This window comes from Desmodus rotundus, chromosome 3 (assembly GCF_022682495.2).
Source record: "Desmodus rotundus isolate HL8 chromosome 3, HLdesRot8A.1, whole genome shotgun sequence".
Taxonomy (NCBI): Eukaryota; Metazoa; Chordata; class Mammalia; order Chiroptera; family Phyllostomidae; genus Desmodus; species Desmodus rotundus.
The window spans coordinates 152,913,491-152,941,455 of NC_071389.1; the positions used below are offsets into that span (position 1 = coordinate 152,913,491).

At 43.6% G+C, this 27,965-nt stretch overlaps 1 protein-coding gene across 2 annotated transcripts; it reads left to right on the forward strand.

The window, feature by feature from the left end:
• Positions 1 to 27,961, forward strand: BIN2 (bridging integrator 2). Of its 2 annotated transcripts, none has more exons than XM_024575628.4 (13): positions 1 to 163; positions 6,709 to 6,789; positions 14,215 to 14,269; positions 14,570 to 14,664; positions 15,207 to 15,302; positions 16,641 to 16,748; positions 17,064 to 17,149; positions 18,346 to 18,421; positions 19,270 to 19,352; positions 22,360 to 23,119; positions 24,556 to 24,636; positions 26,183 to 26,257; positions 27,029 to 27,961. In XM_024575628.4, the coding sequence occupies exons 1-13, from the start codon at positions 83 to 85 to the stop codon at positions 27,056 to 27,058; spliced, it is 1,707 nt and encodes a 568-aa protein (XP_024431396.1). In that variant the 5' UTR covers positions 1 to 82; the 3' UTR covers positions 27,059 to 27,961. The 2 variants fall into 2 exon arrangements, with proteins under 2 accessions (XP_024431396.1, XP_045040120.1); XM_045184185.3 differs by having other exon boundaries at positions 20 to 163; positions 22,363 to 23,119.
• The last annotated feature ends 4 nt before the right edge of the window (positions 27,962 to 27,965 follow it).

Sequence of the window (27,965 nt, forward strand, 5' to 3'; positions counted from 1 at the left end):
CACTTCCTCCTCTGCAGCCTCCAGAAAACCACAGGGCTCCTGCCTGGGCCGCCAGGGCCGGCGCCCCCAAGGAACCGACAGGATGGCCGAGGGCAAGGCTGGCGGTGCTGCCGGCCTCTTTGCCAAGCAGATGCAGAAGAAGTTCAGCAGGGCCCAGGAGAAGGTCAGTGGGGGCCTCCATTCCGGCGGAGGCTGGATGTGGCGAGAGGGGTGTACAGGGTGCCCAGGGGTCCCAGAGGTCTGGGCAGAAGAGAAGGGTGTCCGGCTTCCCCTGGGAAACGGGAGTGGGGAGTGGTCCATGAAAACAAGCAGACTTGAAAGACAGGGAGAGCATCACCCAGTCCTGGGCGAGTATGAGAGAAGCGGAGGAGACACCAGTCTCTCTCAGGAGCCTTAACGTCCCGCCTGGCCCAGAAAATGATGAAGGGAAGGAACTAACGTTGGCGATTGCTATGGAACAGTTTTTGTCCTAGCAACCCAGCAAGGATGGTATTTTGCAGGTGATGACATTGAGGGTTCAAAGGAGGTAGCTCCCCCAAAGTCATGAGACAGAGATGACCAGCTGTGCTGGCCGTGTTACCGGTTGACGTGGACCGGGAGTCGGAGGGCTAGAGTCATCTGCACGTAGCTCTGTTCCCAAGCCTGCCTGGCCTCAGGGTGTTGTTTCAGCTGATGTAAGAGTAGCCCTTATCTGCTTCTTGCACTGTCCCTCTGGCATTGGAGAGGACCGTCCCAAGGTGATGAAGGTGCTTCTCAGTTTAAAGTGTGCCCTTGATTGGCTCTTGGCAGTCCTGTTCTAGCACTAGGTGGGCTGTCCTTCTGTAACGTGCCTACCTATGTAAATTGTGTGGACGCTGCTCTACACAGGTCACGCATTCTTGTTTCTACCCACCCAGAGTATTTTCTCTGCTTCTAACGTCAACTTCTGCCCTCCCCCAGTCAACACTCTGGTAGATGAGATGGTGTGGGAAGATGAATAAGCCAGAAGAAAAGGGAGAGGGAAAGATAAGAAGGACCTGACATAGAACTGTGGTTTTCTAAGGATTCATGGTCTTAGAAGCATTTGGATAAATAACCACATGCTTAAGAATTGAAATATTTGTGTCATCTTCTAAAAAGCAGAGTACTGGCTTGGATCCTGGAAGGATTAAAGGCAACCAGCCCTCCCAAATGGGATTATCAACAGAGAATTGATGGAATGTAGATATAGTCCTTATCTTTAAGAGGTTCACAATGGAAGGTGGGGGGGCGGAAAATGGAAGCCGAGTCTTGTGAAAGAGCAGAGGAAAAGGGAAAGATTTTGCGTGGCTAGCCTTTGTTACTTCACCTTACCCTAGTTTCAACTTGATCATGGTTTCAACCTCTGGAAAGGTTGTCTTGTGACAGATGTGATACACGGAGATGGGGGTCTATGTGAGGGTCTAGTCAGAAGCAGTGTGGAGAAACCAGAGGTACTAGAGAAGAGGGGAAGGCTAGCTATACTATGGGTTGGAAAAACAAAAAGTAAACCCCAAAGACAAAAAGTTATGGAGAATAATTATTTTTAAAAGACACAACTTGATTTTACCTCACTCTTTCACTTTCTGCCCTCATCCAGCCTATCATCAACACTATGCCCTTGCTTTGGGATTTCTCTCCTTTTTTTAAGCATGGACTCCTAAGCCTTAGGCAAATAATGTCCCACTCTCAGCTTCAGATTCTGCATTTGTAAAATGAGAGACTTGGTGTTCGGTAATTTGGAAACTCAAAAGGGTAAAGACACCCAAGTGAAAAGGGGAGAGGGCTCACTGAACCACAGAGTCAAATACTTTCCAAAGGGAGAACTAGCTGCCCAGGTGCACCCTGTTTCTCCAGGTCTGAGCCTTGACAAGGCAGAGTGAAGAACAAACTCAAATCTGCCCTGGGGATCCCCAGATTGCTGCAGAAAACAAGAAGATACCCCGAACCCAGACTTAAGCACAATGGCAGGCAGAAGTTGAGCCAGCACCCTGAAGACAGCAGATGCTGCATGGATGGAGTGGGAATGGCCTGGGATGTGGGGAGGAGCTCAGCTCAGCCTGCCAGAGTCTTTCGAGTCTTGAGAAGTTTTTATTTTTTTGTTGTTGAATAAGAAGTTATTGAAGGCAAGATAAAGATGGCAAAAGTTACAGTCAAAAGAAAGGACTCCCTGGCAAACTTTGCATTTTTTCTATAAGCAGTTGGCTGTAATATTTTGAGCAGTATGTAATAACTAACATGTCAAATAGTCAAACGTGTCTTATATCAAGCGCCCACTAAGAAAGCCATTTCAACCCTTAAGCATGTTATTAGCATCCCAATTTTAGAAATGAGGAAGTAAGTCTCAAAAGAGATCGGCATGTGGCAGAATTATCACTGGAGCCCAGGTGTCTTGCCTTTGGATGCCAGACTCAGGCTGCTCTGTTTAAAGGGTCCCCGCACATCAGTCTGGTATCTGTGCCTGCCCATTGCTGCTGAACTCTTCTCAGGAGCAAAGCTGGGCATGGAAACACCTTTTGCTCAGGCCCCCAAGAAAAGCCAGGAGTGGAGGTCTGGTGACTGTTAAACACAGTGGAGATGAAGCGTTCTTATTTTATTTCCCAGTTCCCACCCACACTCGACATGAGGCAATTCAGACTGGCTTTACTGTGTTTTTACAATTTGATACATCTTCACATTTTCACAACTGTTTGTGATATGTCTGGGGCAGACCTTTCAGATTTCTAATTCCCCAAGAAAGGGCATTTTTACCACTCCTTTGTTGGTCTTTTCCTCTCTCGACTTTTACTCAACTTGTGTCCCAGATGATTCAGTCAACAATATTTAGAGAAAAACTCCTGTCCTGGATACCCAGCTGGACCCAGGAGGGAATTTAGAGAGGAGTAAGAGGCATTCTTGGCTGCCAGAAGCTTCCAATCTAGTTTAAAACAAAAAAAGCACCCTGACCCTGTGCGGTTCAGTTGGGTGGGCGTCATCCCGCAAAGCAAAAGTGCAGTTCCTGGTTGGGACACATGCCTGAGTTGTGGGTTCGGTCCTCCGTGTATGGTCCTGGGCAGGTATGGTCCCAGTCAGGGTGCATATGAGAGGTGAGAGGCGACCCCTCCGTGTTTCTGTCTCACATCTCACATAGATGTTCCTCTCCCTTTCTTTCTCCCTCTCCTCCCCATCTCTAAAAATAAACAAATAAGGTCTTTAAAAGACAAAAAAAGGTAAAATAAGTGACCTGAGAGAGCTGCGCCGCTGTGGGAACTCAGAGGACAGAAAAGTTGAGAATTGAGGGGGGGTTTGTAGTGGAGGCCGTAGTGGTTCCTCAAGCGAGGTGTGAGGGAGCCTTGCAGCCAGCGTGAGCAGGCCAGGGCCTTGCTGAGGAGAGCTTACTTTAGCATATATCCTGAAAATAAGGATTCCTTACATAACTACAGCATCATTATTGCACCTAAGAAAAAATTTTAACAAAATTTCCTAATATCTGATGTATAGGCCCTATTCAAATTACCTCAACTGAGAGAACTGACTGAGGTATAATAAACAATATGGGGAAGGGTCGTGGTGAGGGACATATCCACCAAACATGTCTGCAGTGAGTTTTTTTTTAAGTTCTACCCTCCCACTTCAACCTACACGGAAGTTAACATAAATCAGTGAACACTGGAATATTCTTTACCCATTTCACGAAGTGTTAACACTTTGCCACATTTACTTTGTCTCTTGTCCCTGCTCTTTCTTCCTAAATACCTATATTCTAACTTCCAAGCTGCTGAGCTAGGCAAATTTGGGCAGAATTCTCAGTGCAGGACTTCAGGGATTGGCACTAGGGGCGCCTTCGATAGGATCCAAAGGTAGTATTTATTCATTTTTTCAACAAACATCTGTGGAGCATCTGTACCCCCTCTTCCTTCTGAGAACCCTAGTTAAGAAAAAACATTTACAACCTAGTGTATGTGCCGTGACACCCTAGTGTATGTGCGTGCCCTGTTGCTTATGGCAACAAAAAAACTTTGGGCCCAGGGCACTGGGTTATGTTTTCAGGATGAGAATACTCATCTTTTCAGTTTCAGAACTGAAGGTGGTTGTGTTCCTTCAGCACACACGCTCCCATGCCTTCCGGCCCTTTTTTGCCTTGAGCCGTTTGGGCTTTGGGAATACGGGTCTGCCTTGGGGCATGCCACATTGGCTCTAGACTCTCTTGACTCCTTATTCTTCCAGCCCCTCTGCCTAAGAAGAACCACGCCCCATGCAAAGGAAGGGAGGGTTGGCAGGAAGGAAGTAAGAGCTGAGTTAACCACTAAACAAGGTGGTTTTGCAACTTTCTTGGTAGAAAATAGTGCTTTTTGGGGGGAGAAGGTGGAGCCAAGGAAGCTGGCGGACTTTGCACACCCAGGGCTGGGTGTTAAGTAAAGTGAAGTTAGACATAGACAAACACATACGCTTCAACTGAAAAGGAAATAAAGACAGGTATACATAGGGGAAGGAGTGGAACTAGACCGAGTAACAGTGAATTTGTATGGAGTACTCACCTTAGGGCAGTGCTGTTAAAGCAATTTACGTGTATAATATCATTTAATTTTACCAACAACCCCAGGGGATACTATTATTTTAACGGAGGAAAGGGAGTTCTATAAACCGAGGCTCAAGAGTTCAAGTGATTTGCCCAAAGGCTTATGGCCAGTAAGTGGAAAGGCCAAGATGGGGGCATGCTTATATCTGTCTGTCTAACTCCAGAGTCCTTGATATTAACCATTATGGAGAGAGCTCCAGAAGTGAGAGACCCCGGGGCTAAGAATGGAGTCTTTCTCACTCCCAGGACTTGGGCAGTCTTTCATGTGGTTCAGAGCTCAGTTGCCCTCTCTGGCTTCCTTACACACATTCCCTGTAACACACCCTAAACCAGCCATGCTGAGCTGTCTCATGAAGCTGCTATAAATTTGCATACTCCTGCCTGGTTGGTGTGGCTCAGGGGATTGAGGGCCAGCCTGTGAACCAAAGGGTTGCCCTTTCGATTCCCAGTCAGGGCACATGCCTGGGTTATGGGCCAGGACACAGTAGGGGCATGCGAGAGGAAACCACACATTGATGTTTCTCTCCCTCTCTTTCTCCTTCCCTTCCCCTCTCTCTAAAAATAAATAATTTTTTTTAATTTGCATACTCCTTTGACTTTGCTGATGTTGTCTTTTCCTAGAAGCCTCTTTCCACCCTCACCCTTTATACTCTATTCTAATCTAGCAAAATCTTAATTCCAGGCCCAGCTCATTGTTGCTCTCCTGTATCAGTCTTACTCTCCTCCCTATTATATGTATTACGTATCCATTTGCTGGCTACTGAGAAATTTAAATGAAGGCAAGTACTCAATCCTTATGGAGCTTACAATTTAGAAGGAGACACAGACAAATACAAACAATAAAACAGTGTCAGAAATGCATATAAGGTACAGAAGTTGTAAGCGCTTAGAAGGAAGTGATTAACTTGATTAATAAGGTGAAGTAGATGTGACTAAGTGTCACAAAGGATATAGGTTATGAATTGGGTTTTTTTAGATAGTGGCCTGACAGCCAAGGTGGGGAAGAACATTCCAGAAGGAGGGAACAGCATCTACAGCAAGCAAGAACTATGGTTTATTCAGGAAATGAATGAAGTGTTGGGGTAGGGAGAGACCCACAAGAAGGAGGAACTGTGAGAGCTGAGGCTAAATGAGTAATCAAATCATTAAGACTGGTATGCATGTTAAAGCTTGAACTATAACTTACAGATACATAATGGATTTTTAACAAAAACTTGTTGAGAAGGTAAATGGAGAATCATTAGAAGTTTTGAAGCAGCAGCACGATAGGCCTATTTGTAGCAGACCAGGTGAGAAATAGTCAGGGCCTGGGCTGAAGCTATGGCAGTGAGACTAGAAAGCGTGGGGTGATTTTCAGAGATGGACATGGTGAGGGATTCAATGAAGGAGGTGGGAGAGAAGGAGTTGAGGGCAGAAACTCCTGAGATTCCAACATGAACATGGGGGATGGTGGTGCCTCCTTCCAAAATGGGCTGCAGACAGAAGAGGCAAGGCTTTTGTATTTGTTCATGAGTGAGGGTCCCCTATGAGAACAAGTACTGTGCCTTTTTCATTTCCACGTCCTTTACATTGGCACTGAGACCGGTGTAACGGTTAGCTCTCGGGTTCCCGGGGGACATGGATAGCATTAATTTTTAGCTGAATTTTAAATGCATTTTATCAGGGCTTCTTAAAGTTTTCCTCATAAGAGAAGAGTCTCCCGCCCACCTCTCTAACCTCATCTATCTAGAGAAACCTGTAGCTATGTGAAAAATTATTTAAGGCTCTTGTTATATCTTTAAAAGCCATGTACATTTTACATTCTTCCTATTAATCCTTATTTTAATATTATACTCTCCCCATCCCCCTCCCGCCCAAAACCGCTATAAGTAACAATGTCATTCCAGGAACATACACCTTATTTATTCTAGGCTTTATATCCTCTAGCATACAGCTACATATCCCCATGAGTATGCAATTTGAAAAGAGCCACAAAACATGATTGTTTATTCAGCAGTGTGCTGTATATGTAATTCTGTTGGGCTGATATCAGTACAGTGGCCCTTTAGTTGCATCTGAAACTCTGAGAGAGAATCCAGGGTCATATGAAGCCAACAGATAAGAGAGTTTTGACCATATATAACCTGATGGACCTTTCTGACTCACATCCGCAGGTACTGCAGAAGTTGGGGAAAACTGTGGAAACCAAAGATGAACGGTTTGAACAAAGCGCCAACAACTTTTACTATCAGCAGGTAATCCGGAGGGTGGGGAAGGGAAGCTTGGAGGAAGAAAGAAGACGAGAGTGCTGCGTGGCAGAGGAACGGCTGTTCTTCAAACCAGCAAGCCTCCCTACTAACCCATCTTCCCCCAGGGGTAAGGGCCACTGCGTGCCCTGCTGCTCGTCCTTCCTCTGGTACCAGAGAAACTTACCTTTCCTGTTCCTGCTGGTGCCGGGTTCTAGGGAGGCAGACAAGGGTTCTTTTCTCTTAGTGGCTGGGGGCAGCGGACAATGGCATCATCAGGTGCCATTTGCTTAGACAAAATCAAGATGAGCCCCTGTCACCTTTCTTACTTCCCGGGGTGCCTCTCTCCCACCCTGGGGCTTTTATCTCAGTAGCCCCATGTTTTCCGTGTGGCCTCTTTGTCCACTACATCTACATACCCCACCTAAGCCTTTTATTCTGAAATAATGCCTCCATCTTTTCACTGGTCATTCTCACCACCACCTCCTGCTCTCCTGTGCCTTCTGTCTTCACTGGGCATTATGGGTGATTTTATGTAGAAAACCTACATTAAGAAGTGGGTAACAGAGGTTTAACTTCCATGGGGTATTTGAATTTCCACCTCCGTGTGCCAGGCAGCATGCTCGGTGCTTTACACACATCTCATTGAATTCTTACAACAGCCTTGGAGATTGTGATCCCGCTTGATGGAAGAAGGGAGTTGTTAACTTAAATGAATATCTAGTTGCATTGCAATTCTGACACCGCCTGCTCACAGGTCGAATTTCACAGGTTAAGGGCACCGTCCCCCACTGCACCGCCGCTGCCGTACTTCAGACACCGGGCACAGACTCCAGAGTTCCCAGGCCACCTGCATTTCTGACCAACTGGCTATAAATTTGGGGGTAGCTACTAGCCGCTCAGTGTCCACAATTTCCTGAAATGACTCCCAGAACTCAGGAAAGGGTCCTACTTACCACAGCAGTTTTATTATAAAGGATACAAGTCAAGATCAGACAAATGAAGACCTACACTGTAAGGTCTGGGAGGGTCCCAAAGACATGTGTCCACAAGACATGTCACAAGACATGCCACCCTCCCAGCACACTGATCTAGTTAACCAACCGAGAAAGCTCACCCCAGCTTCAGGTGTCTAGAGTTTTTATTGTGATTTCACTGCAGAGTGAATCATTGGCCAAGTGATTGAACTCAATCTCTAGCCCCCCTCCCATCCCCCGGAGGCTGGGCTGATACCACCTGCTTCAGAGCCCTACCCCTCTAACCCCACGGTGCACCTTTCCGGCCTGACCTGCCCCCCTCCTGAGGTACGGTCTGAGGGGCCCACCATGAGTAACAGAGACACACCTGTCACTTGGGCAATCACAAATATTTGGGGCTTATCTCCCAGGAACCAGAGACGAAAAATAGCCGAAACCTTTATTGTACAGCAGTTAGCTGAATTATATACAAAGTAATTCTTTAGAATTATGTTAAAAGGATATTAGTTATTATCTAACTCAGTAGTGGACTGTATTAGAATCATTTGGAAATATTTTTAAATGCAAGGTTACTGGTAGGAGGGCCTTGAAATCTGTATTTTTAAACTTGTTTTAATGGAAAGTTTCATATATACGCAAAGACAGAAGAACTTGTATAACAAATCCACATGTACCCATCACTCTGCTTCAATAATTTATCCAGTCCTGGGAGTCTTGTTCCATCTTTGTCTCCACCCACTGCCCTCATCCTTGATTATTATGAAGCAGATTCAAGGTATCACGTTATTTTATCTATAAAAATTCCATTGTCAATCTCTAAAGATAAAGACTCTTTTAAAATATAATCAAAAAACCATTTACACCTAAAAATATTTTTCTATAAAACATTTACTCAAAACAAATCAAAAAGCACATCAAGAAAAAAATTAAAAATAATGATTTCATACCCTTCCATGCTATAACCACTGTTTTATATCCTTACAATTACTTTGCCATGTATGTATATGATCTCTAAATATGTTCACTATGGATAAACAAGGTTTACAAAAGTGAAATTATTCCATTCATATGGTTTTATAACTTGCCTTTTTCACGAACCAGAATGATACAAATATCTTTTCAGATATTTCACGTAACTATCCCACTAAAACATATGTTTTAGTGATATCTAAAAACATTAGCAATAATTTCTTTTCTTTTAATTTTATGTATTTATTTTTTAGAGAGAGGGGAGGGGAAGGAGGGAGAAAGAGAAGGAGAAAAACATCAATGTGTGGTTGCCTCTCATACACCCCTCACTGGGGACCTGGCCCACAACCCAGGCATGTGCCCTGACAGGGAATCAAACCAGTGACCTGTTGGTTCACAGGCCGGCACTCAATCCACTGAGCCACACCAGGCAGGGCAGCAATAATCTCTTAATATCATAAAATATCCAGTCAATGTTCACATTCCCTTAATTGTGTCATTTTTTTTACAGTTTATTTATATCAACAACTAGTTGACATATTTAAATCTCTTAGAGTTAAGGTTAAATCTCTTAATCTATAGGTTTCTAATTTTTTTTTGAAGTTTATTTGTTTATACTAGGTTATTTTCCTATAGTTGCATGCAGTCTAAATTTTGCTGATTGAATCTCCATGGTATTATTTAACATGTTCCCTGTCTCTTGAATTCTCTGGAAATTCATAGTTAGATTTACAGCCTTGATGAGATCCAGATTTTTGTTTTTGTTTTTTTTGGTGGCAAGAATACTTATTGCCCTGGCTGGTGTGGCTCAGTGGATTGAGTGCCGGCCTGCAAACCAAAGGGTCACCCGTTCAATTCCCAGTCAGGGCACATGCCTAGGTTGTAGACCAGATCCCCATGGGGGCATGCGAGAGATGACCATACATTGATGTTTCTCTCTTCTTTCTCCTTCCCTTCCCCTCTCTCTAAAAATAAATAAATAAAATCTTTAGGTGTTCTATTCTTCCATCGGAGGCACATAATGCCTGGTTGTCTCCTTTTTTGTGTGATGTTAACAGTCACAGGTGATCATTAACTAGGGAATCTGTGTTTTACATTGAGCTTTGTAGGTAATTACGATGTAGCAGCTAGTCTGAGAACAGCATTTGGCAGCCACTGATGTGGTCTTAACTTCTGTGAGGGGAAATAGGATCTGATTGAGAGGGAACGATTTCATCACAGTAACACAGCGTAAGAGCTACAGAGCTAGGATTCAGGCTTGAACCCTGTTCTTTTTTCCCTGTACCTCAAGAGAAGGCCTCCCTGGGCCTCTTCTCAACTCCAGTTACTGTTCTACTTCCAACTCCAGCATAAAAAGAACAGGAATCAGTAAGCCGACACCCACTTGGAAAGGTTTCCCGCTCTTGGCCCATTCTGTCCCTCAGTCCTTTCTTTCCCTGTCTGCCTCATAGGATAGCCCTGCAACGGCACATGCGTGGGCAGGAAGGGCAAAAGATGGGGTCGTCAGGATGACAAAGAGGATCAGGTGGACAATCCCCTCAGAATTCCCTGTGCGAGCCCCCACTAAGTGTCACTCGATGGGGGGAAATAGATATGAGGAATGGAATGGAGTTAGAGTAGGAACAAGGAAAAACTTTTCTTCTGAGAGATTATTACCTCTATAGCAACTCGTGTTTGAACCTGCTTGGAAAGTTCATGCAACAAACATTTCGTAGGTGCCTGGCTTGCAGGCACTGTGCTAGATGCTGGGACTTCAGCGTAAATAAGACAACATACCTGCCCTCAAGGCTCTCACAGTTTGAGAAGAAGGACAGTGATAGATAGATAATACAGTCGTGTCTGAGGCTGGGGCTGGGGTGGCTCAGACAAACAGGAAAAAGGAGAGGGCCAGAGATTGAAAGTTAAATATTCCAGAGACTGGACTGGTTGGTCATGTGCCCTGTTCCTGACCCACAATCAACTTGTATGTAAACTTTTTGTTAGTTAATAAATAAATATCCCAAATGTCCCAGCCTGATTTCAAGCTCTTGTACCTGCCTAGGTTCCTAATCAAATTTCCATAGGTAATTTTTCTTTGAGAGGTCTACTTGCTTCCCTCTTTCCTTCTCTCCAGAACACATTATATAGGAAGAATTCTTTTTCTCAAGCAGCATTTTAATCTCTTCTTCCTGGTAATGACAGCTGCTTCCAAATCATTGCCTTTAAAATCACATCTAACCGTCCCCCTTCATCCTTCTCTTCTGGACCTCCCTTAGATCAAACTCTTCCAGCCCTTGCTCAAGTTGGTCATGCCCTTTACTTATTTTGCTGAAGGTTTGGGTTTCTCTGAGTCCATTTTTCTCCAGCAAGTAGGGAAACCCAGGGCAGGGACTTCTTCATCCTCACTACCTGAGTCTGTTCGGACAGCTCTGTCTACCTACCTGAGTGCTTAGGAGAAGCTTCCAGAGCGAGTGGTCATTAACTGAGGGTTGAGACTCCTTGTATAAGGGATGGGAGAGACTAACTCAGACTCATAATAGTGCTGCCAAGAATTTGACAAGGCTTCAGAAAGCAGAAGTGATACAAAGATTTAGAACTCGAAATTGCCTTACCCAGCATTTATAGATGAGGAAACTAAAGCCAAAGGACAAGATCAACTTGCTAGTTGGTGGCAGAGACAAGTGTTTGACTTCCAGACAAGTGGGAACCTAACAGTGTGAGAGTTGTATCTGTCAGGAAAGAAGAAATACTCTGGGGTGATTGATCCTAGAGACATTTCAGGGAAGACAGACAGGTCAGAGAAATAAAATGATGCCCAGGGCTGTTCTGCCAACCCGCGTCCTGCTAGTACCACTTCAACTCCTCAAACGGAAGAACAAAAGCATAAAGGAAGAAGTTTGACCAGGAGGCTTGATTCTAAAACACAGAAATGGACTTGGACTTCTGTGAGATGTAATGGGGGGCAGAAGGCATTCACATTTTGTGGACTGTGGTGTAAAGAGTAGCCCCTAGTTTTGAACAGTGTACATACAACCCGCAGAATTGTACATGGCGGCCTTGATTATTAATCTGTTTTTTTAGGCCATGTAATATCTAATGGAATAAAAAATTGACAATTTTGCCCTGGCTGGTGTGGCTCAGTGGATTGAGCACTGGCCTGCGAACCAAAGGATCGCCAGTTCGATTCCCAGTCAGGACACGTGCCTGGGTTGCAGGCCAGGTCCCCAGTACAGGGTTGTCAAGAGGCAACCACGTATTGATGTTTCTCTCCCTCTATCCCTCCCTTTCCCTCTCTCTAAAAATCAATCAATCAATAAATGAAATACATGTTTAAATTTTTTTTTTAATTTGAGAATTTTATTTGTAGAACTTAGTTAAGATAGTTTCACAGCTTTTGTTCCTCATATATGTATTTTTGATACTAAATCTTCATGGTGAAGTAAAAACTTGAGTCCGAGTTGTTTTCTTTCAAAAAAGAAATTAAAATCTTCGTTAATTTCTATAATCCCTAAAACTCTTTCAAAACTCTTTAAAACCTTGGTTATCACATTTTCAAAACTCTCAAGCCTATAGCTACATACCATAGTCACGTTTAAAAGATATTGAAGTACATTTAACATCTTAGACTATTTAAACTTTTTTTTCTGTTAATGAAAAAGCAAGGAGGAAGTGAGATACCCTTTCTGGTGAGTGCTGAGTGGCTCTGAGTTTTTTTTAACTGACTGAATTTTTCTCCATCATGCTACTGAAGGCACTTTCTCACGGTCAACAGTGACTTCCATTTACCAAGTCCGGTGACCCTTACCGATTCTTCCTGCCTTCTAACCTCTCTGTGGCGTCTGACTCTCCCCTGGTCATTTCTCTGATGCTGTCTTGCTTCTCATTTGCCGCAACACACTACACAATCCCCGCTCCTCCCCCTCTCTGGCAGTGCCTTCGACTGACTTGAGATTATCTTTGTCTTCCTGTCCCTTGAGCCCTGGAATTCAGCCCCTAGAAAAGGACTTTTAACCTGAAGTACGACCAAAAGTTTGGACTGGCTTAGAGAAGAGCTCTGGAGGCAAGAAGATAGATGAAATATTTAGTCCAGTTTTCTTTATTTGATTGAGTAGACCCAGATTTCCTGCTGCTAAAATTAAATAGTAATGATCGTTTTCTCAAAGATTTCCACAAATAAAATTGTTAAGTTGTTGGATAGAATTTACTAAATTTTCAGGTTTTCTCCTATAATTGTTTATACTTTTGATATGCTCAGTAGCCTATTTGTTAATGAACACAAGCAAATAAAACAAATAAAACATGTTCACAAGTATTTTATGATCGTCCTGCATAGTGTATCTTAGCTCAAATACTTCATCATCTGAACTGGTAGGAGGATCACTGTGTGGACCCACAGGCCTGGCCCTTGAAGTTGGCCGCCCTTTCAGTCCAGTCCCACACTCCTGAAGTCAGGCTCTAAAATGTCAATGGCCTGGCCTCAAACTTCCCTCTCATCCAACTCCTAGAAGTGGGAGTTCACACAGAGGAAAGAGACTAGAAGGGGAAGGGGCTTTAAACAACACCCTGCAGAGCAATTGAGGAAGCCTGTGAAAAAGATTTGGTTCAGAGCACGTGAAAGATGCCTTCCAACGTGAAAGATGCCTTCCAACGTGTGCAAGGGAAATTGGATCTACTCTGAGTACGGAAGGCCAATCTAAGGCCAGCGGGTAAAAGTTCTGATAGAACTATTTTAAAGTGAAGTGCAGCCTCAACAAGAGGTTGTGAGTCTCGGGTTGCTGGAGATATTCAAGACGTGGAGGCTAAACGAACATTTGTCAGAGTTACAACAAAAGTATCTCATTTATTGGGTTGAGATTGAAACTGCAAAATATAAACGACACCTTCCTCTCCTTCCTCCCTTTTTCTCTTTCAGAGGGAGGAGACATAATCTGTGCTTGGGAGTCCTAGCATAAAAAAAATGAGAATTCAGACACAGGAGCAAAGCTAGAATCGGGAAGATACATAGAACTGTAGGTGAGGACACTGGAATAGAACAGGAAGAGAGTCAGTGACGAGGCTCCTTGGAAGAGAAGTATAAAGCAGTGGCTGACGGAAGGGAAGGGCGACGCGGGGCAAGGTGGAGAAGGCACTAGGGGAGGAGAATGGCCTGTGTGAGGGGGGCAGAGAAGGAGGAGTGTCTGGTCCACAGAAGATGGGAGCAGTTTACCCGGAGAGGAAGGCATAAGCCAGAGGACCATTCCATTTCACCAGAGGAACTTCGGTCTAGGCTTTGGTTCTCTGGAAGGAAGACACGCCGATGCAGTGGAATCAATCTCCCAACTTAAAAATGGCCCCAAAGAGACAACCTACAACTTCTTGGTAAAATAGTAAAGGCTAATTTGCAACATTTGCAAATGTTTGAAGAAAATCCCAGACTGACTTCTGCTTTTAAACTACTTTCATACTTTGACCTCTGGAGCATCTTTCCAAATATATCCCTTTAGTCACCAAAGGCATTTCTCCCTTTCAGGCAGAGGGCCTCAAGCTATACAAGGACCTGAAGAACTTCCTTAGTGCAGTCAAAGGTGGGTATTGCAACACAGGAGAAGACCCAAGGGGTGTTTATGCAGCTTGTAGGAGGCCTGCGGATGGAAATAAAAATCAGTCATACTCAGGGTTTTTATTACTTGCCTGCCCCTGACTCCTGGAACTTTGTGGGCCAAGGAAGAGTAACTTTTCCTATCGCAGCCCCATCCAGCTTCCCTCACCGATAACCCAGACCTTCTGAGTTTGTCCTTCTGAATTGAACCCCCTTATTTGCCTGTCGCCCCTATGATTATATCGGACTACCTTTCGGGAAACTTTATGGAGTTCTCTCCTTTCAGTGATACATGAAAGTTCAAAGAGAGTGTCACAAACCCTGCAGGAGATCTACAGCAGTGAGTGGGACGGTCATGAGGAGCTGAAGGCCATCGTAGGGGTAAGAGTGTTCTGGGCCTTAGAACCCCTCACAACTCCCCCCTGCCCGCATTTCGGCATCAGCTTAGCTTCTCCATCCAAGCAAACAGGCAAACAAAGCAGCCAGCTCACCCTGTTCATTTGTATGTCCCGGTCACAGGCAACAGGAGAATGCTGCCGCTCTAAGGTAAAAGCACGTTTCCCCTAATCTGTGGGCTCCTCTGTTTTTGACCTTCTTCCCCTTTTTAAAACCTTAAGGACATTTCACCTACATAAAACCCAACTGGTTGTTTTGAAAACTAACTCATGCTGTTGTTTGCTTCCAAACTTCCCTACCCTTCAAGCACTAGAATCCAAGACTCTGACCATCTGTTCCTGTTCTTAATCCCTGAATGTATGTCCAGTCACTTGTAGGGCAATTCCTTGGGGAAGGGCTGTTTCTTCATCTGATTCTTCCCAGTGCTCAAAAAAGGAAGCTGTTGCCGGAAGACTTTGGGTATTTCCCTGGTATGCAGTTGCTGAGAAGTGGGGCCTTCACCACTCCCCTTTGCCTCTGCCCCACAGAATAATGACCTCCTCTGGGAAGACTATGAAGAGAAACTAGCTGACCAGGCCTTGAGGACCATGGAAAACTATGTAGCCCAGTTTGGAGAAATAAAGGTACTCAACCGATTTACAGAATCAAGGGTGGATTATGAGTGGCCCGCAAAGTTAAAGACCATACTGGGTTAAACCTATAAATAGAGTTAGGACCCCTAATTAGGAATGAAGTTGGGTAGATTAGGAGAAGGATTAACGTGGAGGGTTAGACAGGAGGTTAAGGTGAAGAGTTAAAGGTACTAAGAAGGTTATGTTTAGACTTAGATTTCAGTGAACTGGATTTGGGCTGGTTTTGAATTAGATCCAGGCCAGAGCATCCCTTTTAGTTGTTTGAAACAGCTGATGAGACTAAAAGAGGTTTATTGTAGAGAAGCGGAAGGAGTCGTAATAGATGTCTTCAAATACTTGAAAGTCTGGTAGGCTAAAGAGGAACTGAACCTGTTCTAAACAGTTCCAGAAAGCGGAATTAGAATTCATTCCTTTCATAAGATAGTGGGTTCTCTATTCTGTGTTCAAACAGAAGTCAAACTGCTTTTTCGAAAGATGTTTCTTGATTTTGGAGAGAGGAAGGGGGAGAGAGAGAGAAACATTGATTGGTTGCCTTCTAGTATACACTTCGCTGGGGACTGAACCCGCAACTTGATTATGTGCCCTGACCAGGAATCAAACCCACAACCTTTTGGTCTACGGGACTAGGCTCCAGCCACCTGAGCCACACCAGCCAGGGCTCAAACTACTTCTTATTTTGGCTGTTGTATAGAAGATTCATGTATTGCATAGGAGGTTGGACCAGATAATTGCTAAGATCCTTTCAAATTCAGTGATTGAAAGAATGAGATGGGTCAATAACATAGTTTACTTCTCCCTGGTATAATTTGTAGTTCGGATGAGATTGAGTAGGCTTTCTCTCAGTGCTCATAATATTTTTGTTGTGCTTTAGGATTTTCAAAGCACTGTGTATTCGGCATTTGATCTTTAAAATAACACCAAAAGACAGATGAGGCTACGGAGGCTTCAAAAGAGGTGGACCTCGCCCTAGGTCACAAGGCTAATAAGTGGCAGTGTTAGGAGTAAGATCCAAAACTCCTGCCTTTCATTTTCATAGGATTCTCAAGACCGTTTATCCTGGAGGCTGAACTAGTTTTAGTGAGTTCATAGGAAATATTAATGTTTAATGGCAAGCTTCCAAGTGCTTTGTCGAATTGCCCTTTATTCTCTCTCTCCCTGAGAATCCCCGTTCTTTCCAGATAGTGAGGGAGATCCCTTGGGCACAAAAACCTGGTAGAACATGAAATATGATAATAGGACCCAGGAATCTTGCCTCTCTGTTTGATACTCTGTCGCCGACTGCCTGGCCACTGGAGAGTGTCAAGGCCCTTTCTCATGACTCTGGGTTAGGAAAGAATCGCCAAGCGGGGTCGGAAACTTGTGGACTATGACAGTGCCCGACACCACCTGGAGGCAGTGCAGAATGCCAAGAAGAAAGATGAGGCCAAGATTGCCAAGGTAAAAAAAGAAATCCTGATAAAAAACCTTCCTGCCCTCTGTCTCCCCACAATGGTGGCAGGTGGCTGGACCACACTAGGTTTAGGAAATGATGAATTTAACATCCAAAGTCCTGAAGGAAATCCTGTTTCCTCTGACACTGATGCTTTACAGAGAGCCAGAAACTCAAGGCTGGGGAGGGCATGGGTCTGGGGAAGGAGAGCCATGGTTTCAAGTAAGCCTAATCCCTGACAAAAAAAATGCAGAGGATGAAAGAAGTAGGTTCTCTTCTGGGGTTGAGGATTGAGAGGAATTGTGGTCTCTTTTACCACGTAGGCAGAGGAAGAGTTCAACAAAGCCCAGCTTGTGTTTGAAGATCTGAACCAGGAACTACTAGAGGAGCTACCCATTCTTTATAATAGGTAATGATTAAGTCCAGGGAAGTGCTGGACTCCTGGGCCACTGGAGGCCCAGGCAGCCAGCAGCCCAAACATGTCATCTCATGAGAAAAAGCATCCTGGTCTAAGAGTAATGTAGCCTCAGCCCAGCTACTAACCTGCTGTGTAATATTAGTCAGGCCTCGGTATCTCTCTAGACCTTGGTTTCTTCATCTGCAATACAGAGATAACCATCGTTGCCCTGCCAGCTTTTCCAGGTTTAGAAACAAGGTGCTTCTTGGATAGGAGAGATCTTGGCAAGTAAATTGCTGTCATCAGGCTTACTACGAGTATCTGGTTCATGCCACAAGGGTGTATTGTTTTAAACAACCTTGGTTTGTGACCATCCAGATTTACATAGATAAAGTGTGGGATAATTATTTCCATTAATGAAGACATCTTTGCTTTACAGTAGGTAGAAGTGTTTTAGTTATAAATTTTTTACATTGGAAGAGGAATCTGAGCAGAAATTCTGTACAAATCCTATCTTTTTTTCACTGCCCAAGATATGCCTTAATGCAGTTGTAGCCAGTGTATTTCATATTGTCATTTAATATTAGTCTACACATTATGGAGCCTTTTTAATAACTACATGCATTCTAAAACATATGACTCAATTTAAATACAATTGAAATTTAATAGTTTCTTGAAATGTAAATTTTCCCAATTCATTTCCAGTAGAATCCCATTAGTGTACATATAGCTTCAGAGAAGTCCAATATAGCATAATGAGAGAGAATAATTAATTATTGTAATAATTATAATTGCACGGCCTTGTATTTATTTTTTTAATTTGCAAAAAGTTATTTTCCTTTCTTTTTTTTGTATGGCCTTATATTTAGAGAGCACTTTACAAATTCTTCAAAGCACTTTTATGTCTGCTTCGGTATCTAAAGAGCCTGAATCGGATAACTTCATGCAGCTAGAGATCTGTTGTATCGTACTTTCGTGTCGGCCCAGGCTGCCCACCTCCTCCGGCCTTCTCCCTCCTGAGAGTCAAGTGTGTTCCGGGCTGGCCCTGATGAATCCGGACCCGGAACATCCTGAGTCTTAGGGTGTGGGGTGCTTTTCTCTGAGGAGCCCTGGTGGTGGCTGGCTTTGGCTAAAGCTCCTGCCTTATGTTTTCAAAGACTTCCTTTACCTACCCTTACCCACGTGTTTGTTGTTTTGCCTTCTGATAGTCGTATTGGCTGTTATGTGACCATCTTTCAAAACATTTCCAACTTGAAGGACGTCTTCTATAGGGAAATGAGCAAGGTAAGGCACAGCGGGTCAATTTAGACACCTCAGTGGGTTTTTGTGGTCAATATGGAAGTAGTCTTAATTTACATAATCTCATTAAATATCCATATCAGCCCCACAGATTTTTACCTTTTTCTCATGGTAAAATAATAGCACTGGATTTACTGTGTTGACCATATTAAAGCATAAATATACACATCAGAGGGCCCTTTCCATCACCAAGAACAACTGAATAATAGCATCCAAACTTGACTTCAGGAGGCTAGGTCTATGAAAGGAATTGCTGAAATGCGGAACCAAGTTGTGAGATCTCTATCTTTGGTTGCTATGGAGCAGAGAGGGCAGTGTTTAAATTAAGCACAGATCAGTTTCTCTGGTAGTTAGTTGGTTTTGAATAGGGCCACCCCTGTTCAGTGACAGGCACCCAACAGAACATGACCTCATGGGGTCTTTTGTAGTCCTGAGATTCCAAGACTCTTAGCCATTATTAATATATTCACGTCCGCATCCACACATATTCCTCTCTACAGTTACTTTGGCTAAATTATGATTTGCCTAGTTATATTACGAGTTTTCATTTCCGGGATCACCTGAGAGAAGCTAGAACCTCATATCAAACATCAAACCTCAAGGACCCAGCCTTAAGAAAACTGCCAGTCTGATGGAAGAGGCAGAGCTTAAGAAGGAAGTCAAGGAAGAAGGGATGGTGGGACAGGACCCTGGACACTTAGTGCAAAAGAGATGGGGAAGACTTTATAGTTAAGGGTGGGGAGGTTTGCTGTTGGGTCTGAAGAGTAGAGAAGGGGTATGCCAGCCTCAAGTTCCATCCGAGTAAGCATCCCCTTCTCTCTTACTGGCTCTAGCTGAACCACAATCTCTATGAGGTGATGAGCAAACTGGAGAAGCAACATTCCAACAAAGTCTTTGTGGTGAAGGGACTCTCAAGGTGAGCAACCCCTGAGACTCTTTCCTGGCTCCCTTGTCCTGTGGGTGAACGTGTTCAATGCTCTGATCTCCGGCCCCAAATGCTGGCCTTGCCTTCGTGTTTATGGGCATGATGTTGTTTGTGGTTGCGCCTCTGTATAAACCTTCTACCCCTTATGAAACATTTCAGCTATGACTGAAGGCATAAAGAATAATACAACAAATAGCCATATACCTACCACCAAGTTTAAGAAAACAACTATTATATATATAATTGAAGCTCCTAGTATCCCTTCCCCACTCACTTTCCACTACAGGTAGCACTATCTGAAATTTAGTATTTATTATCCCCATGCACATGCATGTCTTTTTACTTTTATTACACACATGTATACGCACAGAAGGCACTGTTTCGCATGTCTTTAAATTTTATATAAATAGAATTGTACTGTAGGTATTCTTTTGCAACCTCTTTTGTTCTCTTAGTGTTGTTTATGAGGTTTATTCATTCCTGTGGCTTTGTGCAGCTGGCTCTGATCTTTTCTTTCCATGCTGCTATGTGCGGCTGGTTCACAGTTTGTTCACCTGTCCTCCTGCTAAAGGACATTTGGGTGGTTTTCCAGTTTTTGCTATTACAAATAATGCGACATGGAGCACGTTTTGCCTTTCTCCTTGTGAATATTATCAAGAGTTTCTTTAGGGTGTGTTCAGGGAGTGGCATGGCTGAGTCACAGGTCCGTGCATTCGGGCTCCTTCGGCCTTGCTCGATACTGCCATTCCCAAATTGTTCTCCCGAGTGATTGTTTCAGCTTACAACCCATCAGCAGTGAATGAAAGTCCCCCTTGCTCCATATTCTTGCTACATGTAACATTGTCAGATTTCTTAATTTTCAAGCTAGTGGGTAAGAAATGGAATTTTTTGCAATTTTAATTCATATCTCCACAATTGCTAGTGAGCTTTAACACCTTTTCTTGTTATTAGTGAGTTAATATTCCTATTCTTAACTCTCCTGTTTATCCTTTTTTCATATTTTTTATTTGGATTGTTGACCCTTTTAAAAAATTTATTTATATGAAGTTTTGGGTTTTTTGTATATTCTGGATATTAATTATCTAATGATATTCATTGCAAAAATCCTTTTTCAGTCTGTTATGTAGTGATTTTCCTCTTTTTTTCTTTCTTTGTTTTTTTGTGGTATCTATTGCCCTCATATATTCTTTATGATGGTAAGTGTAAGTAATTCCCCGGTCCCTCAGAATGTGAATGTTTTCTTATTCTGAAGCCTTTATTCAGGAACTTTTACTAAGTTCCTTCTATGTGCAAGATTTTATACCAAAAATTAAGGCACCAAAGACAGGAGATTTGTCCTTCCCTGAAGTGATTTACAAAAACTTGAAAGGACAGAAAATGTGCGTAAGGAGACAAGGAACAATCTAAACTTGCACATACCTAGTGTCTAATGACACTGCAGGGCCTAATGAGCCTGGTAGGAATCCCAGAGAGGTAAGAAATTGCCAGTGTACAGATGGTCTGGGGGGGCTTCAAGGTGGTGGCAAGATTGAGCTTGGGACTTGAAGGAAGAATAGGGCTCACATCTGTTGCTCATACTATTCATTTAGCAATTAGTTACAGACTATTAAAAATAACCACTAGAGAGCCAAAGCAGACTTCCTACTTTGTTCCAAAAACTCCCCTCTTAATATTGAAAGCCATAGTTCTCTAACTGTCCATTCATCTGGAACTTACCATTACTTACACCAAGGTGTCCCAGAACCATGTAGGGAAATCCGGTGTGTACTTGCTATGTCCTGGGTCTTCTAAACCTATTGAACTCTAGCATTCTAGTGCTGGAAAGAACCTTATATCACTCAGCTTAATGTCATGTCTGAAATCCCCTTAGAAGGAACTTTTTTCTACATCTTTCTCTTCCTATCCACATCTCCCCTTCTAGTGCCCAGGACACAACACATAGTTGGTACCTGTCAAGCAGGTAATTTGGGGTGGTTTAATAAGTTGGTGGATAGTTCATAGGAGGCACCTGTGGAGGCGAGGCATCAAGCCAATACTGGCTATAGAAGCACTTGGCACGGTATCCAGCATACTCAATAAACGTTACAGTTAGTTTTTGTTATTCCTGGTAGTTTTGTTCTTTCAAATCAACTCCAACACTGAATTAGTGACTACCGAATCACTGCTCCCAGGGGAAACACAGGGTTAGATTCCTGCGAGCCCCTGGTCCCAACATTTTCATCACCCGTTCAATACATAAACTTGTGTTCTGAGTGTTTCTGTTCAGAGACTCCTTATTTAATATATATTGTTGATTCATTACTACCGAACTCACAGCCTACAGCACTATATAACTCATGCCTGAATAAAACTCACATAACGCACATACTTTCCCTGTAAGGCACATCACAGTCCTGTTGCTCTTAGCCCTGTAGCGCTACACTTGGAGGCCATTTTAAACAGCAGAGACACTAAGGGGAACAACGCAGACACCATGGCCTAGGGCTGCGTTCACGACATGAGAGCTGCAGCAGGGAGGCAGAAGGTTTCCTGGTGAGACCTCAGCTGAGAAAGTGCTGTCAGGCGCTGATGTTTTACAACTTGTTCGTGTCCACGAATGACCGTGAAAGCATCACAAGTATTGATTTGGGGTTACAAGTAAATTTTAGGGTGTCGGTGAGTTTGCACATGCAGGATCCATGAAGATCAACCGTATATCACCCAGGACTATTTTCCCCAGAGAAAACATTTTGTTAGTATGTTGCTGTTACTTTCCAGTCTCTTTCTTTCTATATTTTTAAGTAATTGAGGTTGTGATATAGTCATTTTTCACTTCACTTTATAATGTAAGCATTATTGCAAACTATACAAACTTTCTAGTATCATTTTAAAGTACTTTATTTTTTTTATTATTCTGTTTTATTATTCTATGGCATGCATCGTTTGGAAGTATTTAGAAATACTCACTAAAACTTGCAGTTTTCAGCTCTTCTGAATCTGACTGTCCTTCATTTTTTAGCAGCAGCAGACGCTCCTTAGTCATCTCTTCCCCAGTTCGAACGTCTACCGTCTCCAGCCCTCTTACCTCACCTACCAGTCCCTCTGCACTTTCCTTGACGAGTGAGAAGGACTCCATCTCAGCAAGTGAAGAAGAGCTAGCATCTGATACAGCCCAGGGAGAAGACAACACTGAGATGAAAGAAGAGCCCTTAAAAGACAAGGAAATAGAGAAGAAAGAGGCTGAAACAAGCTCCTCTGAGGGGGAAGAGCCTCTGCCAGCCTGCAATGGCCCCACCCAGGCCCAGCCCTCTTCCACCACTGAGGGTGGCGAGTCCCAGGAGGAAGTTCCCCCTGGGTCCCCAGCTCCATCCCCAGGCAGAACCCCAACCCCTTCAGAGCAGCCTTCATCTGTCCCAGAAGTTGTCTTCCGAACCCGAACCTCAAGTGAAGGGTCTGAGCAATCGAAGAAGAGAGCCCCTGTCCAGAGGACCTCAGCACCCCCTACTAGGCCTCCTCCACCCAAAGCTACTCCCAGCCCTAGGACCTCCACAGGGAACACCCCCTCCAGTCCTACAGCCTCTGAGCAGGGTTCACCCACCAGCTCCAGGGCCTCCTTGGGGTCTGGGACTCCAAGTCCTAGTCCTAGGGCCTCTTTGGAGGTTTCTCTTGATCCACAGCCACCAGAGAAGCCAACAAGAACTCCTAAGGATGGAGAAACAGAAAACATCGACCACACAAACCCAGAACTTTGTACTTCCCCCACCTCGATGAGCCCTCAGGTGAGAGTGCATCTGATTGAGTCTCTATTCTTATATAACCTCCATTCAGATCATCTTTACTGTAGCTGGGTTGTCCCGCAGTCAATTGGATTTTATGTCATTATATTGTAGTCTCAAAGATACCCTTGATCCCCATTTTTTGATTCTGGGGATTGTTTCACTCTTCAGAGCAACTAATTTAGTGACTCTACTCTTAAGATAATTGACTTCTGCAAGGGGCTTATCTCCAATACTTTTATGAGAAGATTTCTACTAATTTTCTTTTTTTTTGCTCCAAGTCCTGTGAGTTCCAATATAAATAATCAACAACTGTCATCCTGAGCTTCACCTTTTTAAAAAGCGGGAGGGGATGGGGAAGAGAGTTTCACTTCAGTTTGTCCTACTTGTGACTATGGTAAATAGACCTCAACCAAAATGGCATTAGCAGATTTCCAAAGTATTATTTCTTTGATAAGAAAGACCTAGAAGAAGGACCTCACAGAGGAAAGAAAGCGAAAGAGATGGTCTTTTGAAGGATGAAAATATGGATGAGACAAGAATTGTGTTAAAATGGAAACACAGACCCTCCAGAGAGCAACCAGTTCTGTGAAAGATCTGAAAAGTCATATTCTATTTACTATCATAGAGAGGTTTGACTTGTTCTATGAGATTCCCAAGGGCAGAACTAGGCCCTATGTGTCAAGATTTTTTTTAAGTACATTTCTGATCAATAAAAGGAGAACTTTTAGCAATTAGCTGTGTTAAAACTGGTATGGAAAAATGTTTTTTAAATATGGGGGAAAGGGGATACAAGGAGCTTCCAAAAACCAAAATGGGGTGGGCCACCTTGAGAAATAGTTCTCCTTCCTTAATTGCAAAAGCTAAGACATATGAACATCTGTCAGGTGCATTGTCGAGAAGGTTTTGGTGAGACATCTGGCTAGATGGTACTAAGAGTCATTCATTCATTTACTCCACAATTACTTATTGAGTCCTTACTACGTACCAGGCACTTTTGTAGGAGGTGGGGCATTAGAGTGAGCAAAACACAAAATTCTCTGCATCTAATATCCTAGTGGGGGAGGGGAGAAGATAAACACAAAACAATAAACAAGTAAAATTACAATTAATGGTGATAAGAGATGCGGAGAAAAATTAAGTAGGGGGGGACACAGAGAGTGGGGGCTGAATTGCAATTTTAAATAGAGTGGCAGAGAAGGTGACTTTAGGGCAATGAAGGAGGCTGGGGCACGAGCCAGGTAGATATCTGGGAGTATGAGATTTGGGGCACCCTCAGATCATAGCACCCTACTCCTGTCTATGCCTAACTGAAGGCTCCCACCGCCTTGGGCGCCTTCTGCTATCGAGAGGAGTCAACATGGACCAAGCGTACCAGGGTGGCATCCAGAATGTGAAGGTGCAGAACTTCCTTCTACATCATCCTCTTTTACCCACAGGTTTTTTCAGAGTCTGACAAGGCAAGTAAGATGGAAGACAAGGACGAGAACAATAAGCTTATCTCGGCTGAGTCCCCTGAGGTACTAAAATCTAAATCGACATTATGCCCTAAGACTTGACTCACAGGAAGTACTGAAGGTCCTAACAGAGCAAGATACAAAGCTTTCCCTTGGCTGGTTTCTAGTCTGAGGTAACCGCGCTGATTGAGAGAGATGCAGGGCACGTGGCTGGTGAGTAAGCACTCGGTAGAGGTGGGATTCTGAGGCAAGTGTAGCCACTTTTCTCCTTTCTACACTGAAAAGAGTAACTCTACAGTATGGAAAATCCAAAGTTAATTTAAATTTGACTTTGGAACATATGACTTTAGTATGGAGACAGCAATAAAGTCACCTTCTGTTTGGCTCTGGTGAATAATAAAACCACTTTTTATTCTGGGAGTAATCTTATCGAAGGGGAGATTATGAGGGGCCAAGATGCTGTCTGACTATTTTGAGGAACAAGCTAGTAACACTGTTCTCCTTTGGAAAGAGGTACAGGACACAGCCTCCTTTCCCCTGAGGCCACCTCCTTATATTTGAGATTCATAGTGTTTTTTACTCCCAGCCTCTCCTGTGGGATTGCCTTGGTCATAAGCTAAGGAGACATATTTTTCCCATGAAATTAAGCAACGAGAGCATCTTAGGTCCTAGCCTATTAGTGTCCTCAATCATCTGAAGCCTGTCCTACAAGATCTGTTCACTTCCCTCGCAGATGCATCATAAATCATAGTCTTTCTCAAGCAGAATTATAGACATATCACATATAAAATGGGTAAATAAAAAGATCACTGTGAGAAAATTTGTTCTCGCTTAGCATTTGAATCACCTGAGAGAGAATGGTAACTTTCTGGGTGGTGGTGTTACCTATGAGGTCATGCATGGCCTGGAATCAGAGGAGGGAGTAAGAAGGAAAATTTCCTGAAAGGAAAAACTGGAGGATTTCAAGCATCTGTCACATTGATAGAATTTGGTTCTCCTTTAAAAGAGTGAATTGTGTAGTGTATGAATTAAACTTCAATTAAAAAGTAAATTCATTCTAAGTTGTAGAGAGCCAAGGGCGTCCCCTGGCTTAGCAGCTCCTTGACAGGGCTTTCCGCACTTGAGTTCCTATCGCAGAACCTAGAACTTTTCCCAAAGAAACCATTATTCATTCCACTTGCCTCTCCTAACCGCCATAGGTTAGGGTCATCTCCAAGTGTGAGAGCCGCAGTGTGTTCTTGAGGAGGGTCAGTCTAGAAGTTGTGTTCTTAAGACGGCAGCTATGCCATCACAGACTCCCACAGAGATAGACATACAGGTGCACGATACACAGATCACATGGTGTCTGATCACGGAAGCATCTCTGGAGCCCAAAGACCTGGCTACCTGTCCCAGCAAGTCATTGCACCCTCTGAATCTTGGTTTCTTGGCCTGTGAAAGGATGACAGGAAAGCCTTCCCTGATGCCTTCAGGCTATAATGAGAAGACAGCGTACTTCTGCCCTTTGTGTTGTCTGTGACCCTGTAGTGTGAGGCACAGAAAGCCCTTTTAAGCGGAGAGGCTGGAGAGGTTGAGCCACCTCTCACTGGCAGAAATCTTCTTTTTGTAGAGCCCAGGTCTCCAGCTTCACGTCTCTACGGTTCCAGGAGACAACAACGTCACAGCACCTGAGCCTCAAGAAGAGGTAAGGAGGCCAGATACGCAGAGAGCAGGATGGGTGGTAAGATTGGTCATTGGAAATGAACAGAAGTTTGGCTACAGACTAGAATCTTCCCCGTGGGCTATAAGGGGAACTCTGCAGTGAACAGTATCCTTAGGGCAAAGTCAAGCAGGTGAAGGCCCGGGCAACCAAGAGTAAACTGGGACTCTGTTTTTAGGTGCCCATTTCCCAACATTTGGCCTTGAACCTCTTGAACTCTCATGATAGCCCTGTCTCCTAAGTACTTATTTAGTTATATCTGAACTTAATTAAGATATACAGAGGGCCGACAACACATATTGAATACACACGTAGCAAAATAACTCAGAAATATGTTAGTGACAGTGACATAAAATGGAGCTATGAACTAGGCAAGTACAAAAATACATTCGATAAAATAAACTCACTAAGGATGGATCATGAAATTGGCTCCAGACTTTCTAAACATCCAAGAAGAAGAGAAAAATCTGATCGGTTCACCCAGTTCACGACGCCATTCCTTCAGAGAGCAACAACTGCTACACTACTGAGAGGAAAAAGAAAGCCCTCCCGTGAACCGTCTTAAAGAGACGGTGAGGGATGCAATGAACAATATTTGTAACAAGTCTTGACAATAACCCCGACAACCAGTTTCTCTTCCCTCAGCAGTGTACAACATGAAATGTAGTTCGACAGAAGCAAATTGAATTTCTACCCTTCTTGAGTGATTGGCGGGAGGGCAGGTGAGCATCTAATGCAATCATGTTTTCTTTCCAGGCATCTACAGTTCAAAGTGAACAACTCTGAAGAGGAACTGCCAAGACCTCCCCGCACACACACCTCCCAGAGAAACTCCTCAGCTACAGGGCATATAAATAAGTCAGAGGGACTTAAGATTCAACATTCACGTCTAGATTCTCAAGCAGTATGGGTGCCGATGGTGTCTTAAGACCTAGTCGCATTAATGGAGGCTGAGGAGCAGAATTAGGAGAGGGAGGGAGACAGGCTTGGGAGAAGAGATCGTTAGGCTCAGGGAATATTTAATTAAGATTTTGGCATTGTTAGAACAATTAAGACTTTATATATTAATTAAAGTGGGGCTAAAATGACTACAAAAGCAAAAGCATCTATACACGCACATGTAACCACACATACTCAGGGAATAGGAAACAAATCTTTGATTTACTACTCATTTTTCAAGACTTAGAGTCAAAAGAACATCTTTTCAGATTTTTAAAGTATTCTAGGTATGGATGCTTGTCTGACGCGGAGGCTGCCCCAGCCCAACACAGTGCCTCCGCTTGAGTGAGGTTATTGGTTCTGCCCCAGGTCGGAAAGCCAGTCACATCCCTGACCCCCTTCTCACCTGACCTCCTGGCCATAACGCTTTGATGATGCCATGGGCCACAGGCTCCTCAGTCTAAGTCCTATACTACCCCCACCCCCTATAGTTAATAAGCAAATACCCTTGGGAAGGGGTTACATTTTAGAGCTATGTCTAGTGTATATAATCTGGTACTTGGTGTAAGTAAGGATATGAGCAGGATGGGAGAAGACGTGGAACTCCAAGTGAAGGGAAAGGAGAGAAAGTATATAATGGAAATGGGAATCAAGTCCTGGATTCAAGTTCTATCATTTGCTTCTGTGGAAAACCTTAAAAACTAACTTTGTAAATCCTGCCACCCTGATAAACACACGTGCAAACACTCATTCC

Bases quoted from the DNA above. Each gene is read 5' to 3' on its own strand.
- BIN2 (XM_024575628.4), top strand. From the start codon at position 83: ATGGCCGAGGGCAAGGCTGGCGGTGCTGCCGGCCTCTTTGCCAAGCAG. The intron at 14,665-15,206 runs GTAAGAGTGTTC...TCTGCCCCACAG, and splicing joins AGCTGAAGGCCATCGTAGGG to AATAATGACCTCCTCTGGGA. The intron at 23,120-24,555 runs GTGAGAGTGCAT...TTTTACCCACAG, and splicing joins CCACCTCGATGAGCCCTCAG to GTTTTTTCAGAGTCTGACAA.